The sequence below is a fragment of the Bos taurus genome, chromosome 2, assembly GCF_002263795.3.
Source record: "Bos taurus isolate L1 Dominette 01449 registration number 42190680 breed Hereford chromosome 2, ARS-UCD2.0, whole genome shotgun sequence".
In the NCBI taxonomy this organism is placed as follows: Eukaryota; Metazoa; Chordata; class Mammalia; order Artiodactyla; family Bovidae; genus Bos; species Bos taurus.
The window spans coordinates 90,051,681-90,069,542 of NC_037329.1; the positions used below are offsets into that span (position 1 = coordinate 90,051,681).

The window sequence follows — 17,862 nt, forward strand, 5'->3', positions numbered from 1 at the left end:
AAAGGCACTCATCAATAGTTTTTCTTTAAGAACTCCATTTCCAGTGTTAGCTGAATTTGCTTAGACAAAAGCTAACATCATAATCTAAGTCCTATCCATATAAATATTTTAGTAGCAATGGGGGTAACTTTTTTAAAATGCAAGGCAAGTAATAGATATTCCATTAAAAGTATTCTCTAAAGATTGATTTGGGAGCATAGATCATTTGAGAATTTAAACAATGATGTCCTTAGTATGTTACAGTAGAATCTTGCTGTTTGATAAATATATATGCCTCCCTCAGAAACTGTAGAAAACAGTACACAAAGTTCCAAAGTACAGCGAAATGTCAGTGTAATAGTTACAGGCAATTTTGTAGCTCTGAGATTAGGCTATTCTATTATTGAAGTAGCCTTTCAAAATGAAGTCTCTTATTCAAACTTTTTGTTCATACTCCCATTATTCAATTTAAAAGGCAAAATGTGAAATAATCAACCTAGTATTTGTTTAGTTCATATGGTTTTCAAATGTTAATTGATACCCAGGCAACAGCATCAGAATCCTTGTTTTTTTTTTTTTAAAAATACAAATTCCAGGCTCCATTTCCAAATTCAGATTTATTAGGTCAGAGGTGGGACCTGGGAATGCGTATTTTTGTAAAGATAGGTGAGTGCTTCCAATGGGTAGTCTGGTTTTGGAACCACTGAATTACACAAAGTATTAGAGAAACCTATTATTAAGTATAATTGCTATTGGGATAAGAAAACTCAGGACTCACCTGATATGCTGGTTTGAATTCTGTATATTCTGGTTTGAAACATGGTGAAATGTATTCTTTTGGTGAGAAAACCACCTTATAAAAAGAGAAGTTTTAATTTTAGACTGCTTGTAATGAAAGGATACTTCCCAAGATAATTTTACTCATTCAATAGTTATTAAAGATAGTAAACATTTTAAAAACTAAAGAAATATTTTCCTCATAACTACTGTAATTTGCTAATAATCAAAAGAAGTTTATATCAGACATATATAATAATCTTCACTTCCCTGACACTACAATACTCTATCGAATCTGTAAAACCAAAATAATGCTCAGCAACTTTAAGCAGAAACAAAAGTAGAAAAGAAAACAGAACTGTTAAAACAAATTTAATCTAGTTTTAAAAGGTTGTGAAACACTTTAGATAATAAGTGGCATCTGATATTATAGTGAGACAACAATTTCAATGACTCTCAACCTGTAATTGTTAAATGGGTAACTACTGCCTAAGGAAACACTTTATGCTAAATCAAGGTGTTCAGGAAAATTACAGAAACACTGAATTTTTGCAGATGGAAGACACTTTGTATATGTGTGTGCTCAGTCACGTCCAACTCTTTGTGGCCCCCTGCTCTGTAGCCTGCCAGGCTCCTATGCCCATGGAAGTTTCCAGGCTAGAATACTGGAGTAGGGTGTCATTTCCCACTCCAGGGGATCTTCCCAACCCAGAGACTGAACCCACTGGTAGGCAGATTCTCAACCACTAGCACCACCTGGGAAGCCCAGAAGACGCTTCAGAGATAATCAAGACCTACTCTCTGTTTTACACAAGAACCTGCAGTTGAAGTTTTGCCCTAAGTTACCAGATTAAATCCTAGGCATTCTAAATTTTCATCCGACGTGCCTACTACCACACAATGAAAACTGCAGTGAAAGACAATGGCGCTTTGAAAATATCATAAGATGCATGTATACCTCCAACTCATTAATGATACTATCTCTTTGCAGAACACTTAGTATTATAAAGCACTTTTCTCTACACTGTTTCCTTTAGTCTGTAGCTGCTTCATTATATATCAAGTCAGTTAAAATAATTCAATGAATGACGCTTTCATAAGAAATGCTTTTGGTTTAAGTATTCGTTAATATTAAGCAGTCATAACATGACTTTATTCTTATATCTTCAGCAGTTTCCCATGTTATGTTATTAACTACTGTTAGACACTGACTTTAAATGATTTCTCCAAGTATCTCAGAATTCCCCACTACAGTTTCTCTCCTCCAGAAAAACGTGTCTTAATTTGGAACTCTACAAATACATCTCATTCTTTTCCACATCTGTTCTTTTGCTCATTTTATTTTTCCTTGAACTTTCCAAAATCTCTCTTTAAAAGTTTAAATTCTAACATTTGAAAGTTTGTTGCTTTAAGTCAATTTAGTAGAAAAATTAAAGTTAAATGAAATATATCTGACAAGGAAGTGGAAGAATAAGTAGTAGGAAAAAAAAATTAAAGCTCCCCCCTAATATATAAGCATGGAAAAATATATGAAAGGATACAAAATGTTAACGTTGTTTTCTCAAGGGAGAAAAATCTGGACAAAAGGTAAGATGATGACACTATTAAATTTTACTGTTAACTCTATATTATTGATTAGATGAACATCCAATACTTTTGTGAGTTAAAAAAATCCAGGACAGTTGTTATTCAGTCCCTAAGTCAATGTCCAACTCTTTGTGACCCCAGGAACTGCAGCACCCCAGGCTTCCCTGTCCTTCACTATCTGAGTTTGCTCAAATTCATGTTGAGTCAGTAATACCATCTACCCATCTCATCCTCTGTTACCCCCTTCTCCTTCTCCCTTCAATATTTTCCCATCATCAGGGTCTTTTCCAGTGAGTCAGTTCTTAACATCAGGTAGCCAAAGTATTTGTGTTTCAGCTTCAGCACCAGTCCTTCCAATGAATTTCAGGATTGATTTCCTTAAGGATTGACTGGTTTGATCTCCATGTTGTCCAAGGGACTCTCAAGAGTCTTCTCCAGCACCACAGCTCGAAAACATCAATTCTCTGGCTCTCAGCCATCTTTATGGTCCAACTCTCACATCCGTACATGACTACGGGAAAAAGCATAGCTTTGGCTATATGGACCAGCAAAGTGATGTTTCTGCTTTATAATACACTGTCTAGGTTTGTCATAGTTTTTCTTCCAAGAACCAAGTGTATTTTAGTGGCTGCAGTCACTGTCCGCAGTGATTTTGGAGCCCAAGAAAATGAAATCTGACGCTATTTCCCCAAATACCCTCCAGGGAAGCTTGCCTGTCACACAGAGCATGCCTATACAGCCAACATACTCCTTCATTCACAAACATAAAACAAACCAACAAAACTCATCAGATATGTGAGGAAAATCAGTATATGTAAGTGAAAGATCAATAAGAATAAACAGAGCTAACCCCAGAGTAAATAGAGCTATTTCTGAGGAATGCAGGGGGAGAATGACCCTTGGAAAGATTCAAAATAGTATCCTCAGAAATATTTAGAAGGGCATTGATTTCCACATAGCTATATAATCAGTTCAGTTCAGTTGCTCAGTCGTGTCCGACTCTTTGCGACCCCATGAATCGCAGCAGGCCAGGCCTCCATGTCCATCACCATCTCCCGGAGTTCACTCAAACTCACGTCCATCGAGTCAGTGATGCCATCCAACCATCTCATCCTCCGTTGTCCCCTTCTCCTCCTGCCCCCAATCCCTCCCAGCATCAGAGTCTTTTCCAATGAGTCAACTCTTTGCATGAGGTGGCCAAAGTACTGGAGTTTCAGCTTTAGCATCATTCCTTCCAAAGAATACCCGGGGCTGATCTCCTTTAGAATGGACTGGTTGGATCTCCTTGCAGTCCTATATAATAGGCACGTCAAATTTAATGTATACATAATAGGATTCTAGATTACCTCCCTGCTCCCCACTTCCCTCTAAACACACACACACACACACACACACACACACACACACACACACAAAACCTTGGCTTTTCTCTATTTTTCCTCATCTCAGGTAATGGTGCCACCTCTACTGAACTGTTAGACCAGAAACCTGTCTCAACCTTTCTTTCGTCCTCTTCATATGTAAGCCAGCATTAAGTCCTATGCCTATTGCCTTCAAAATATATTAAATATCCAATAATATCCTACCACCACCTACTACCCCTGCAGCACAAGTCACCATCATCTCTTTCCAACAAGAGTCTCTTAACTAGTCTCTTGCTCCCTGTGACACAGACTGAGAGTTACTTTCCCAAAATACATATTATTTCAAGAACCTCAATATTTTAGGAGCAAAAATGTCCCTTACTCAAAAAGCTACATCTTCCAGCCTCCTTTAAAAGACAGAAGTGGCCATGTAACAAGGTTCTGGCCAACTACATATAGCTGAAAACTGTTGGAAGATGCTTCTAAGAGTATATCTTAAAACAGAGGCAGACTGAGCTGACAGGTACTTAGTCAACCTTTATTCCTTTCTTCTTCCTGCCTGGAACACATCATGATTCCTAGAAGTACAGAGTTCATTTAGTGTTACTCTATACTAACATGCATATGCTGACAATAGATTCCAGAAAGAAAGGACACGTGGGTCCAGGATGACATCACAAAAACCACTGCACTACTATTTAAAGCAGTGTTTCTAAATTTTTGTTTATAATTCTTAACTGATTCAACAACTTCCACACATACTGAGTCTATTCATCCACAATGGAATGAAGCTAGAAATCAATAATAGAAGGAAACTGGAAAAATAACAAATATGAAGAAAGTAAACACTTGTAGCAATAAGTACACGCAGTGCCCAGAGCTTGATTTACAAATATTCTCTAGTAAAATAACCAGGACTTTATGTAGAAACTATTGACATGACTGGGTAAGAAAAATTCACTATGAGCCTGGAACATCATAGAGCACTAAAAACTATGAAAATGCTCAAAAAATAAAAGGATAGGGGCATGTCATTGGGACACAGGACACACTGAAAGTCCCAATGGCCAAAGCTTGAAAAATTAATACAACAAAATACATAATACCATAGATTATAATTATATATATATATATATATATATATAGCTATACTCATGAAAAATACACCCTTGAAAGTAGGCTAGAGTTAGGGACTTACTTCAAAAAATCCAAGCAGTGAAAGCAAAAAAAACAGTAACTGCACCGTAGAGAAACCTGGCAATCAAGACCTAAACGAGGTAGGGGGTGGGGGGGAGGCGGTCCTAAGATGGCAGAGGAATAGGATGGGGAGACCACTTTCTCCCCCACAAATTCATCAAAAGATCATTTGAACACTGAGCAAATACCACAAAACAACTTCTGAACACTGGCAGAGGACACCAGGCACCCAGAAAGGCATTGTCTTTAAAAGGAGGTAGGACAAAAGATAAAAAGAGAGACAAAAGAGTTAGGGATGGAGACCCGTCTGGGGCGGGGGAGGAGTCTTAAAAGAGGAGAAGTTTCCAAACACCAGGAAACCCTCTCACTGGCGGGTCTGTGGGGAGTTTTGGAATCTCAGAGGGCAACATAACCAGGAGGAAAAAATAAAATAATAAAACCCACAGATAACAGGCCTAACTGCAACTCCCAGTGGAGAAGTAGCCCAGATGCTCACGTCCACCACCACCAAGTGGGGGCTGAACAGGGAGGCCCCGGCTGCATTGCTTAAGGTAAGGACTGGGCCTGAATGCCCTCAGGGCAATCTGATGGAGCTAACGTGAGATAGCAACCCAAACCGTGGGATAGCCAGAGAGGAAAAAAAAAAGAAGAGGAAAGAGAGAGAGAACTTTCCTGCGAAAAGCTCTAACCTAAGGCACTGCCGGAGAAGGCGATGACACCCCACTCCAGTACTCTTGCCTAGAAAATTCCATGGACGGAGGAGCCTGGTAGGCTGCAGTCCATGGGGTCGCGAAGAGTCGGACACGACAGAGCGACTTCACTTTCACTTTCATGCATTGGAGAAAGAAATGGCAACCCACTCCAGTGTTCTTACCTGGAGAATCCCAGGGATGGGGGAGCCTGGTGGGCTGCCGTCTACGGGGTCGCACAGAGTTGGACACGACTGAAGCGACCTCAGCAGCAGCAGCAGCAAGGCATTGCCGGCCGGCTTACAGAACAAAGGACTGAGCGAATACCAAAGGAGAGTTAGCCGGCTGCGGACGGCCCATCCCCCACCGGAGGCTGGGAGGCAGGCAGGTGACAGCCAGAGCCAGAAGGAAAGGGGCAAACTCGGCCCCAGAGATGGCATCCTCTACCAAACTGTGAGCAGGCTCCCAGTTGCTAACAAGTCTTCCTGGGGTCCTGGACGGTTGACATCCATCAGGAGGGTCACAGCCAGAGATTAGCACCCCAGAAGAGACACACAGCACACCTGAGACAGCACTCCGGCTGCACACCCAGGAAACTGAGCAGCTGGGACTGAGAGATGATAAGATGCACCACCCAGCTGGGAAGAGTGTGCTTGCCAAGCACCTGGTTGCCTGAGCTGCTCCGACCTGGGAAGGGCACAAAACGCAGGCCCAACTGAGTCTGTGCCTTTGTGGAGTACCTGAGAACCTGAACCTGAGCGGCGTAGATCTGGGAAGTGTACGCAGCCCAGGGCTTGCCTTAGGCAGTTCCCCCGCAGAGCAATCTGGAGCCTGAGCAGTGTAGACCGGGAAAGCACACACGCTGTGAGCAGGTGCAAACCCAGTGTGGCCCAGACACTGCGAGCACTCCCCACACACGCCAGTGATATTTGTTTGCAGCATTCCTCCTTCCCCGCAGCACAATTGAACAAGTGAGGGTAAATAAATGACCACTTTCGCACTCTTGTGTGAGGGTGGACATTAGATACTGAAGAGACTTGCAAACAAAGCCAAAATAAAGAAGAGGGAATGGCTTTGGAAGTGACAGGTGCAACAGCTTAAAACCCTATAGTTAGCACTGGCATTGGAAGGGACCTACAGACCTTGAGAAGAAGTGTAAGGTCGAACAAAGAACTATCTGAAACTGAACTGACCACACACTGCCCTCAACAGCTCCAGAGTAATTCCTAGATATATTTTACTATTATCATTAATTAAAAAATTTTTTTTTTATTTTTAAGTTCTTTATTACTCCTTTAATTTTCATTTTTAAAACCTTCTATTACCTTGAAAAAAAGATGCTATTTTTAAAGCAAATTTCATATTTTTTATATATAACTTTTGCGATTTTGTTTTTTTATATTTTAATATTGTATTTTTGAGAGTCTAACCTCTACTCTAGATTTTTAATCTTTGCTTTTTGGTATTTGTTATCAATTCTATACCTTTAAGAATCCAATCTTCAGTACACATTTTTACTTAGGAGTGTAATTACTGGCTTGATTGCTCTCTCCCCTTTTGACTCTCCTTTTTTCTCCCCCAGGTCACCTCTATCTCCTCCCTCCCCCTTCTCTTCTCTGCTTAACTATTAACTCTATTAATCTCTTTGGGTGTTCTGGGCTATGGAGAAAACTTAGGGAACTGATCACAGGCTAGACTGGTCTCTCTCCTTTTGACTCCCCCTTCTCTCCTCCTGGTCACATCTCCTTCCTCCCTCTTCGCTTCTCTATGGAACTCCATGAACCTCTCTGAGTGTTCCAGTGTGGAGAGCAAATAGGGAATTTATTACTGGCTAGACTGCTCTCTTCCCTTTTGATTCCCTCTCTTCTCTTCCTGGTCACCTCTATATCCCTCCTCCCTCTTCTCTTCTTCATGTAACTCTGTGAACCTCTCTGGGTGTCCCTCACTGTGGAGAAGCTTTTTCACCATTAACCTAGATGTTTTATCATCAGAGCTGTATGGATGGAGACGTCTTGAGGCTACTATAAGAATAAGATGGAAAGCCAGAGGCAGGAGGCCTAAATCCAAAACTTGAGAACACCAGAAAACTCCTGACTCCAGGGACTATTAATCGACAAAAGCTCATCCAAAAGCTTCCATACCTACACTGAAACCAAGCTCCACCCAAGAGCCAACAAGTTTCAGAGCAGACATACCAAGCTAATTCTCCAACAAAACAGGAACATAACCATGAGCACAAAAATACAGGCAGCCAAAAGTCACACCAAACCCATAGACACCTCAAAACTCACTACTGGACACTTCATTGCACTCCAGAGAAAAGAGATCCAGCTCCACCCACCAGAACACCCATGCAAGCTTCCCTAACCAGGAAACCTTGACAAGTCACTCGTCCAACACCATCCGCAGGGAGGAACCTCCAGAATAAAGAGGAACCACAAACTTCAAGCATACGGAAATTCTGACCACCCCAAACACAGCAACCTAAACAAGATGAAAAGGCAGAGAAATATTCAGCAGGTAAAGGAACATGATAAAAGCCCACCAATCCAAACAAAAGAGGAGGAGATAGGGAGTCTAACTGAAAAAGAATTCAGAATAATGATAGTAAAAATGATTCCAAATCTTGAAAACAAAATGGGGTTGCAGATAAATAGTCTGGAGACAAGGATTGAGAAAATGCAAGAAAAGTTTAACAAGGACCTACAAGAAATAAAAAAGACTCAATCAATAATGAATAATGCAATAACTGAGATCAAAAGCACTCTGGAGGGAACCAACAGTAGAATAACTGAGGCAGAAGATATGATAAGTGAGGTGGAAGACAGAATGGTGGAAATAAATGAAGCAGAGAGGAAAAAAGAAAAAAGAATTAAAAGAAATGAGGACAACCTCAGAGACCTCTGGGACAATATTAAATGCCCCAACATTCGAATCATAGGAGTCCCAGAAGAAGAAGGCAAAAAGAAAGGCCATGAGAAAATACTTGAGGAGATAATAGTTGAAAACTTCCCTAAAATGGGGAAGTAAATAGCCACCCAAAACCAAGAAACCCAGGGAGTCCCAAACAGGAGCAAGCCAAGGCAAAACACCCCAAGACACATATTAATCAAATTAATGAAGATCAAACACAAAGAACAAATATTAAAAGCAGCAAGGGAAAAAACAACAAATAACACACAAGGGGATCCCCATAAGGATAACAGCTGATCTTCCAATAGAAACACTTCAGGCCAGGAGGGAATGGCAGGACATACTTAAAGTGATGAAAGAGAAAAACCTACAGCCCAGATTACTGTACCCAGCAAGGATCTCATTCAAATATGAAGGAGAAATCAAAAGCTTTAAGACAAGCAAAAGCTCAGAGAATTCAGCACCACCAAACCAGCTCTTCAACAAATGCTAAAGGATCTTCTCTAGACAGGAAACAGAAAAGGTTTATAAACTCGAACCCAAAACAACAAAGTAAATGGCAACGGTATCATACTTATCAATAATTACCTTAAATGTAACTGGGTTGAATGCCTCAACCAAAAGACAGAGACTGGCTAAATGGATACAAAAACGAGACTTTTATATATGTTGTCTACAAGAGACCCATCTCAAACCTAGGGACACATACAGACTGAAAGTGAAGGGCTGGATAAAGATATTTCATGCAAATGGATACCAAAAGAAAGCAGGAGTAGCGATACACATATCAGATAAAATAGACTTTGAAATAAAGGCCATGAAAAGAGACAAGAAGAACACTACATAATGATCAAAGGATCAATCCAAGAAGAAGATATAACAATTATAAATATATATATGCACCCAACATAGGAGCACGGCAATATGTAAGGCAAATGCTAACAAATACGAAAGGGGAAATTAACAGTAACACAATAATAGTGGGAGATTTTAATACCCCACTCACACCTATGGATAGATCAACTAAACAGAAAATTAGCAAGGAAACACAAACTTTAAATGATACAATGGACCAGTTAGACCTAATTGATATCTATAGGACATTTCACCCTAAAACAATGAATTTCACCTTTTTCGCAAGTGCATACAGAATCTTCTCCAGGATAGATCACATCCTGGGCCACAAATCTAGCCTTGCTAAATTGTAAAAAATTGAAATCATCTCAAGCATCTTTTCTGATCACAATGCAGTAAGATTAGATGTCAAATACAGGGGAAAAAAAACTATTAAAAATACAAACATATGAAGGGTAAACAACACACTTCTGAATAACCAACAAATCACAGAAGAAATCAAAAAAGAGATCAAAATATGCATAGAAACATATGAAAATGAAAACACAACAACCCAAAACCTATGGGATTCAGTAAAAGCAGTGCTAAGGAGAAGGTTCATAGCAATACAAGCCTACCTCAATAAACAGGAGAGAAATCAAATAAATAACCTAATTCTACACGTAAAGCAACTAGAAAAAGAAGAAATGAAGAACCCCAGGGAGAGTAGAAGGAAAGAAATCACAAAAATTAGGGCAGAAATAAAGGCAAAACAAGTAAAAGAGACCATAGCAAAAATCAACAAAGCTAAAAGCTGGTTCTTCAAGAAGATATATAAAATTTACAAACCATTAGCCAGACTCATCAAGAAACAAAGGGAGAAGAATCAAATTAACAAAATTAGAAATGAAAATGGAGAGATCACAACAGACAACACAGAAATACAAAAGATCATAAGAGACTACTATCAGCAACTATATGCCAATAAAATGGACAACTTGGAAGAAATGGACAAAATCTTAGAAAAGTATAACTTCCCAAAACTGAACCAGGAAGAAACAGAAACCTTAACAGACCCATCACAAGCCCAGAAACTGAAACCATAATCAGAAATCTTCCATCAAGGAAAAGCCCAGGACCAGATGGCTTCACAGATGAAGTCACCCAAAAATTTAGAGAAGAGCTAACACCTATCCTACTCAAACTCTTCCAGAAAATTGCAGAGGAAGGTAAACTTCCAAATTCATTCTATGAGGCCACCATCACCCTAATACCAAAACCAGACAAAGATTCCACAAAAAAAGAAAACTACAGATCAATATCACTGATGAACATAGATGCAAAAACCCTTAACCAAATTCTAGCAAATAGAATCCAACAACATATTTAAAAGATCATATATCATGACCAAGTGGGCTTTATCCCAGGGATGCAAGTTCAGTTCAGTTCAGTTGCTCAGTAATGTCCAACTCTTTGTGACCCCATGAACTGCAGCACGCCAGGCCTCCCTGTCCATCACCAACTCCTGGAGTCCACCCAAACCCATGTCCATTGAGTCGGTGATGCCATCCAAACATCTTATCCTCTGTTGTCCCCTTCTCCTCCTGCCCTCAATCCTTCCCAGCATCAGGGTCTTTTCCAATGAGTCAGCTCTTTGTGTCAGGTGGCCAAAGTATTGGAGTTTCAGCTTCAACATCAGTCCTTCCAATGAACACCCAGGACTGATCTCCTTTAGGATGGACTGGGTGGATCTCCTTGCAGTCCAGGAACTCTCAAATTGATGTTCAAAGCATCAATTCTTCAGCGCTCAGCTTTCTTGACAGTCCAACTCTCGCATCCGTACATGACCACTGGAAAAACCATAGCCTTGACTAGATGGACCTTTGTTGGCAAAGTAATGTCTCTGCTTTTCAATATTCTATCTAGGTTGGTCATAACTTTTCTTCTAAGTAGTAATCTCTTCCTTTTAATTTCATGGCTGCAGTCACCATCTGCAGTGATTTTGGAGTCTAAAAAAATAAAGTCTGATACTGTTTCCACAGTTTCCCAATATATTTCCCATGAAGTGATGGGACCGGATGCCATGATCTTTGTTTTATGAATGTTGAGCTTTAAGCCAACTTTTTCACTCTCCTCTTTCACTTTCATCAAGAGGCTTTTGAGTTCCTCTTCACTTTCTGCCATAAGGGTGGTGTCATCTGCATATCTGAGGTTATTGATATTACTCCCGGCAATCTTGATTCCAGCTTGTGCTTCTTCCAGCCCAGCGTTTCTCATGATGTACTCTGCATAGAAGTTAAATAAGCAGGGTGACAATATACAGGCTTGACGTACTCCTTTTCCTATTTGGAACCAGTCTGTTGTTCCATGTCCAGTTCTAACTGTTGCTTCCTGACCTGCATACAAATTTCTCAAGAGGCAGATCAGGTGGTCTGGTATTTCCATCTCTTGAAGAATTTTCCACAGTTTATTGTGATCTGCACAGTCAAAGGCTTTGGCATAGTCAATAAAGCAGAAATAGATGTTTTTCTGGAATTCTCTTGCTTTTTCGATGATCCAGCGGATGTTGGCAATTTGATCTCTGGTTCCTCTGCCTTTCCTAAAACCAGCTTGAACATCATGAAGTTCACAGTTCACGTATTGCTGAAGCCTGGCTTGGAGAATTTTGAGCGTTACTTTACTAGCGTGTGAGATGAGTGCAATTATGCGGTAGTTTGAGCATTCTTTGGTATTGCCTTTCTTTGGGATTGGAATGAAAACTGACCTTTTCCAGTCCTGTGGCCACTGCTGAGTTTTCAAAATGTGCTGGCATATTGACTGTAGCTCTTTCACAGCATCATCTTTCAGGATTTGAAATAGCTCAACTGGAATTCCCTCACCTCCACTAGCTTTGTTCGTAGTGATGCTTTCTAAGGCCCACTTGACTTCACATTCCAGGATGTCTGGCTCTAGGTGAGTGATCATACCATCGTGATTATCTTGGTCGTGAAGATCTTTTTTGTACAGTTCTTCTGTGTATTCTTGCCACCTCTTCTTAATACCTTCTGCTTCTGTTAGGTCCATTCCATTTCTGTCTTTTATCGAGCCCATCTTTGCATGAAATGTTCCCTTGGTATCTCTAATTTTCTTGAAGAGATCTCTAGTCTTTCCCATTCTGTTGTTTTCCTCTATTTCTTTGCATTGATTGCTGAGGAAGGCTTTCTTATCTCTTCTTGCTATTCTTTGGAACTCTACATTCAGATGCTTATATGTTTCCTTTTCTCCTTTGCTTTTTGCTTCTCTTCTTTTCACAGCTATTTGTAAGGCTCCCAGACAGCCATTTTGCTTTTTTGCATTTCTTTTCCATGGGGATGGTCTTGATCCCTGTCTCCTGTACAATGTCATGAACCTCAGTCGACAGTTCATCAGGCACTCTATCTATCAGATCTAGTCACTTAAATGTATTTCTCACTTCCACTGTGTAGTCATGTGGGATTTGATTTAGATCATACCTGAATGGTCTAGTGGTTTTCCCTACTTTCTTCAATTTAAGTCTGAATTTGGCAATAAGGAGTTCATGATCTGAGCCACAGTCAGCTCCTGGTCTTGTTTTTGTTGACTATATAGAGCTTCTCCACCTTTGGCTGCAAAGAATATAATCAATCTGATTTCAGTGTTGACCATCTGGTGATGTCCATGTGTAGAGTCTTCTCTTGTGTTGTTGGAAGAGGGTGTTTGCTATGACCACTGCGTTTTCTTGGCAAAACTCTCTTAGCATTTGCCATGCTTCACTCTGTATTCTAAGGCCAAATTTGCTTGTTACTCCAGGTGTTTCTTGACTTCCTACTTTTGCATTCCAGTCCCCTATAATGAAAAGGACAACTTTTGGGGGTTTTAGTTCTAAAAGGTCTTGTAGGTCTTCATAGAACCGTTCAACTTCAGCTTCTTCAGCATTACTGGTTGGGGCATAGACTTGGATTACTGTGATATTGAATAGTTTGCCTTGGAAACGAACAGAGATCATTCTGTCGTTTTTTAGATTGCATCCAAGTACTGCATTTCGGACTCTTTTGTTGACTATGATGGCTACTCCATTTCTTCTAAGGGATTCCTGCCCACAGTAGTAGATATAATGGTCATCTGAGTTAAATTCACCCATTCCAGTCCATTTTATTTCGCTGATTCCTAGAATGTCAACGTTCACTCTTGCCATCTCCTGTTTGACCACTTCCAATTTGCCTTGATTGATGGACCTGACATTCCAGGTCCCTACGCAATATTGCTCTTTATGGCATCAGACCTTGCTTCTGTCCCCAGTCATATCCACAACTGGGTATTGTTTTTGCTTTGGCTCCATCCCTTCATTCTTTCTGGAGTTATTTCTCCACTGATCTCCAGTAGCATATTGGGCACCTACTGACCTGGGGAATTTCTCTTTCAGTATCCTATCATTTTGCCTTTTCATACTGTTCATGGGGTTCTCAAGGCAGGAATACTGAAGTGGTTTGCCATTCCCTTCTCCAGTGGACCAGGTTCTGTCAGACCTCACCACCATGACCTGCCCATCTTGGGTGGCCCCACAGGGCATGGCTTAGTTTATTTGTCTAACTGAGTTAGACAAGGCTGTGGTCCTAGTGTGATTAGATTGACTAGTTTTCTGTGATTATGGTTTCAGTGTGTCTGCCCTCTGATGCCCTCTTGCAGCACCACATTAGCAAATTAAAAGATAAAAACCATATGATTATCTCAATAGATACAGAGAAAGCCTTTGAAAAAATTCAACAACGATTTATGATAAAACCCTCCAGAAAGCAACAGAGAAGGAACATACCTCAACATAATAAAAGCTATCTATGACAAACCCACAGCAAATTTATCCTCAATGGTGAAAAGTTGAAAACATTTCCCCTAAAGTCAGGCAAGGATGCCCACTCTCACCTCTACAATTCAAAATAATCTTGTTCGTTTTGGCCACAGTAATCAGAGCAGAAAAAGAAATAAAAGAAATTCAGATTGGAAAAGAAGTAAAACTCTCACTGTTTAGAGATGACATGATACTTTACATAGAAAACCCTAAAGACTCCACCAGAAAATTACTAGAGCTAATCAATGAATACAGTAAACTTGCAGGATATAAAATCAACACACAGAAATCCCTTGCATTCCTATAGACTAACAATGAGAAAACAGAAAGAGAAATTAAGGAAACAATTCCATTCACCACTGCAACAAAAAGAATAAAATACTTAGGAATAAATCTACCTAAAGAAACAAAAGACCTATATATAGAATACTATAAAACACTGGTGAAAGAAATCCAAGATGACACAAATAGATGGAGAAATATACCATGTTCATGGATCGGAAGAATCAATATAGTGAAAATGAGTATACTACCCAAAGCAATCTATAGCGTCAACGCAATCCCCATCAAGCTACCAACTGTATTTTTCAGAGAATCAGAACAAATAATTTCACAATTTGTATGGAATTACAAAAAACCTCGAAGCCAAAGCAATCTTGAGAAAGAAGAATGGAACTGGAGGAACCAACCTGCCTGACTTCAGGCTATGCTACAAAGCGACAGTCATCAAGACAGTATGGTACTGGCACAAAGACAGAAACATAGATCAATGCAACAAAATAGAAAGCCCGGAAATAAATCCATGCACCTATGGACACCTTATCTTTGACAAAGGAGGCAAGAATATACAATGGAGAAAAGACAATCTCTTTAACAAGTGGTGCTGGAAAACTGGTCAACCACCTGTAAAAGGATGAAACTAGAACACTTTCTAACACCATATATGAAAATAAACTCAAAATGGATTAAAGATCTAAACATAAGACCAGAAACTATAAAACTCCTAGAGGAAAACATAGGCAAAACACTCTCTGACATAAATCACAGCAGGATTCTCTATGACCCACCTCCCAGAGTAATGGAAATAAAACCAAAAATAAACAAATTACACCTAATTAAACTTAAAAGCTTTTGCACAATGAAGGGAACTATAAACAAGGTGAAAATACACCCTTCAGAATGGGAGAAAACAATAGCAAATGAAGCAACTGACAAAGAATTAATCTCAAAAATATACAAGCAACTCCTGCAGCTGAATTCCAGAAAAATAAAAAACCCAATCAAAAAATGGGCCAAAGAACTAAACAGACATTTCTCCAAAGAAGACATACAAATGGCTAACAAACACATGAAAAGATGCTCAATATCACTCATTATCAGAGAAATGGAAATCAAAACCACAATGAGGTACCATCTCACGCTGGTCAGAATGGCTGCTATCAAAAAGTCTACAAGCAATAAATGCTGGAGAGGGTGTGGAGAAAAGGAAACCCTCTTACACTGTTGGTGGGAATGCAAACTAGTACAGCCACTATGGAGAACAGTGTGGAGATTCCTTAAAAAACTGGAAATAGAACTGCCATACAACCCAGCAATCCCACTGCTGGCCATACACACCTAGGAAACCAGAATTGAAAGAGACACGTGTACCCCAATGTTCATCACAGCACTCTTTACAATAGCCAGGACATGGAAGCAATCTAGATGTCCATCTGCAGATGAATGGATCAGAAAGGCACATATACACAATGGAATATTACTCAGCTATTAAAAAGAATGCATTTGAATCAGTTCTAATGAAGTGGGTAAAACTGGAGTGTATTATACAGAGTGAAGTAAGTCAGAAAGAAAAATACCAATACAGTATATTAACGCATATATATGGAATTTAGAAAGATGGTAATGATGACCCTATATGTGAGACAGCAAAAGAGAAACAGATGTATAGAACAGTCTTTTGGACTGTGTGGGAGAAGGCGAGAGTGGGATGATTTGAGAGAACAGCATTGAAACATATATTATCATATGTGAAATAGATAGCCAGGCCAGGTTCAATGCATGAAGCAGGGTGCTCAGGGCTGGTGCACTGGGATGACCCTGAGGGATGGGATGGGGAGGGAAGGTCGGGATGAGGAACACATGTACACCCATAGCTGATTCATGTGAATGTATGGCGAAAACCACCACAATGTTGTAAAGTAATCAGCCTCCAATTAAAATTTAAAAAATGATAATAAACAAACAAAAAAGACCTAAACAGGTAGTGAAGGCAAATATCACTACCATATCATGAATCCTGATGCGATGTGCTGAGAAGGACATATCATCATTTTCTGCAAAAACTCATGAATCTGTTCATGATTCGGTTAGTTCAGTCACTCTATCATGTCCAACTCTTTGCGACCCCATGAATCACAGCACGCCAGGCCTCCCTGTCCATCACCAACTCCTGGAGTTTACTCAAACTCATGTCCATCAAGTTGGTGATGCCATCCAGCCATCTCATCCTCTGTCGTTCCCTACTCCTCCTGCCCCCAATCCTTCCCGGCAACAGAGTCTTTTCCAATGAGTCAACTCTTCACATGAGGTGGCCAAAGTATTGGAGTTTCAGCTTTAGCATCAGTCCTTCCAATGAACACCAAGGACTGATCTCCCTTAGAATGGACTGGTTGGATCTCCTTGCAGTCCAAGGCACTCTCAAGAGTCTTCTCCAACACCACACTTCAAAAGCATCAATTCTTCGGCACTCAGCTTTCTTCACAGTCCAACTCTCACATCCATACATGACCACTGGAAAAACCATAGCCTTAACTAGATGGATCTTTGTTGGCAAAACAATGTCTCTGCTTTTTAATACGCTATCTAGGTTGGTTATAAATTTCCTTCCAAGGAGTAAGCGTCTTTTAATTTCATGGCTGCAGTCGCCATCTGCAGTGATTTTGGAGCCTAAAAAAATCGAGTCTGACACTGTTTCCACTGTTTCCCCATCTATTTCCCATGAAGTGATGGGACCAGATGCCATGATCTTCATTTTCTGAATGTTGAGTTTTAAGCCAACTTTTTCACTCTCCTCTTTCACCTTCATCAAGAGGCTTTTTAGTTCCTCTTCACTTTCTGCCATAAGGGTGGTGTCATCTGCATATCTGAGGTTATTGATATTTCTCCCAGCAATCTTGATTCCAGCTTGTGCTTCTTCCAGCCCAGCGTTTCTCATGATGTACTCTGCATAGAAGTTAAATAAGCAGGGTGACAATATACAGCCTTGATGTACTCCTTTTCCAATTTGGAACCAGTCTGTTGTTCCATGTCCAGTTCTAACTGTTGCTTCCTGGCCACAGGACTGCAAAACGTCAGTTTTCATTCCAATCCCAAAGAAAGGCAATGCCAAAGAATGCTAAAATTACTGCACAATTGCACTCATCTCACACGCTAGTAAACTAATGCTCAAAATTCTCCAAGTCAGGCTTCAGCAATATGTGAACTGTGAACTTCCAGATGTTCAAGCTGGTTTTAGAAAAGGCAGAGCAACCAGAGATCAAATTGCCAACATCTGCAGGATCATCGAAAAAGCAAGAGAGTTCCAGAAAAACATTTCTGCTTTATTGATTATGCCAAAGCCTTTGACTGTGTGTATCACAATAAACTGTTGCAAATTCTTCAAGAAATGTGAATACCAGAC

General features: G+C 40.1%; 1 protein-coding gene across 5 annotated transcripts in view; it reads right to left on the minus strand.

Moving 5' to 3' along the window:
• Positions 1-17,862, minus strand: part of C2CD6 (C2 calcium dependent domain containing 6) — a 123,723-nt gene that overhangs the window by 6,476 nt on the left and 99,385 nt on the right. For all 5 annotated transcript variants that reach the window (XM_059876757.1, XM_059876759.1, XM_059876758.1 and 2 more), the window contains exon 16: positions 758-832. In XM_059876757.1, the coding sequence (XP_059732740.1) occupies positions 758-832 (75 nt within the window). The remainder of the gene's footprint in view (positions 1-757; positions 833-17,862) is intronic.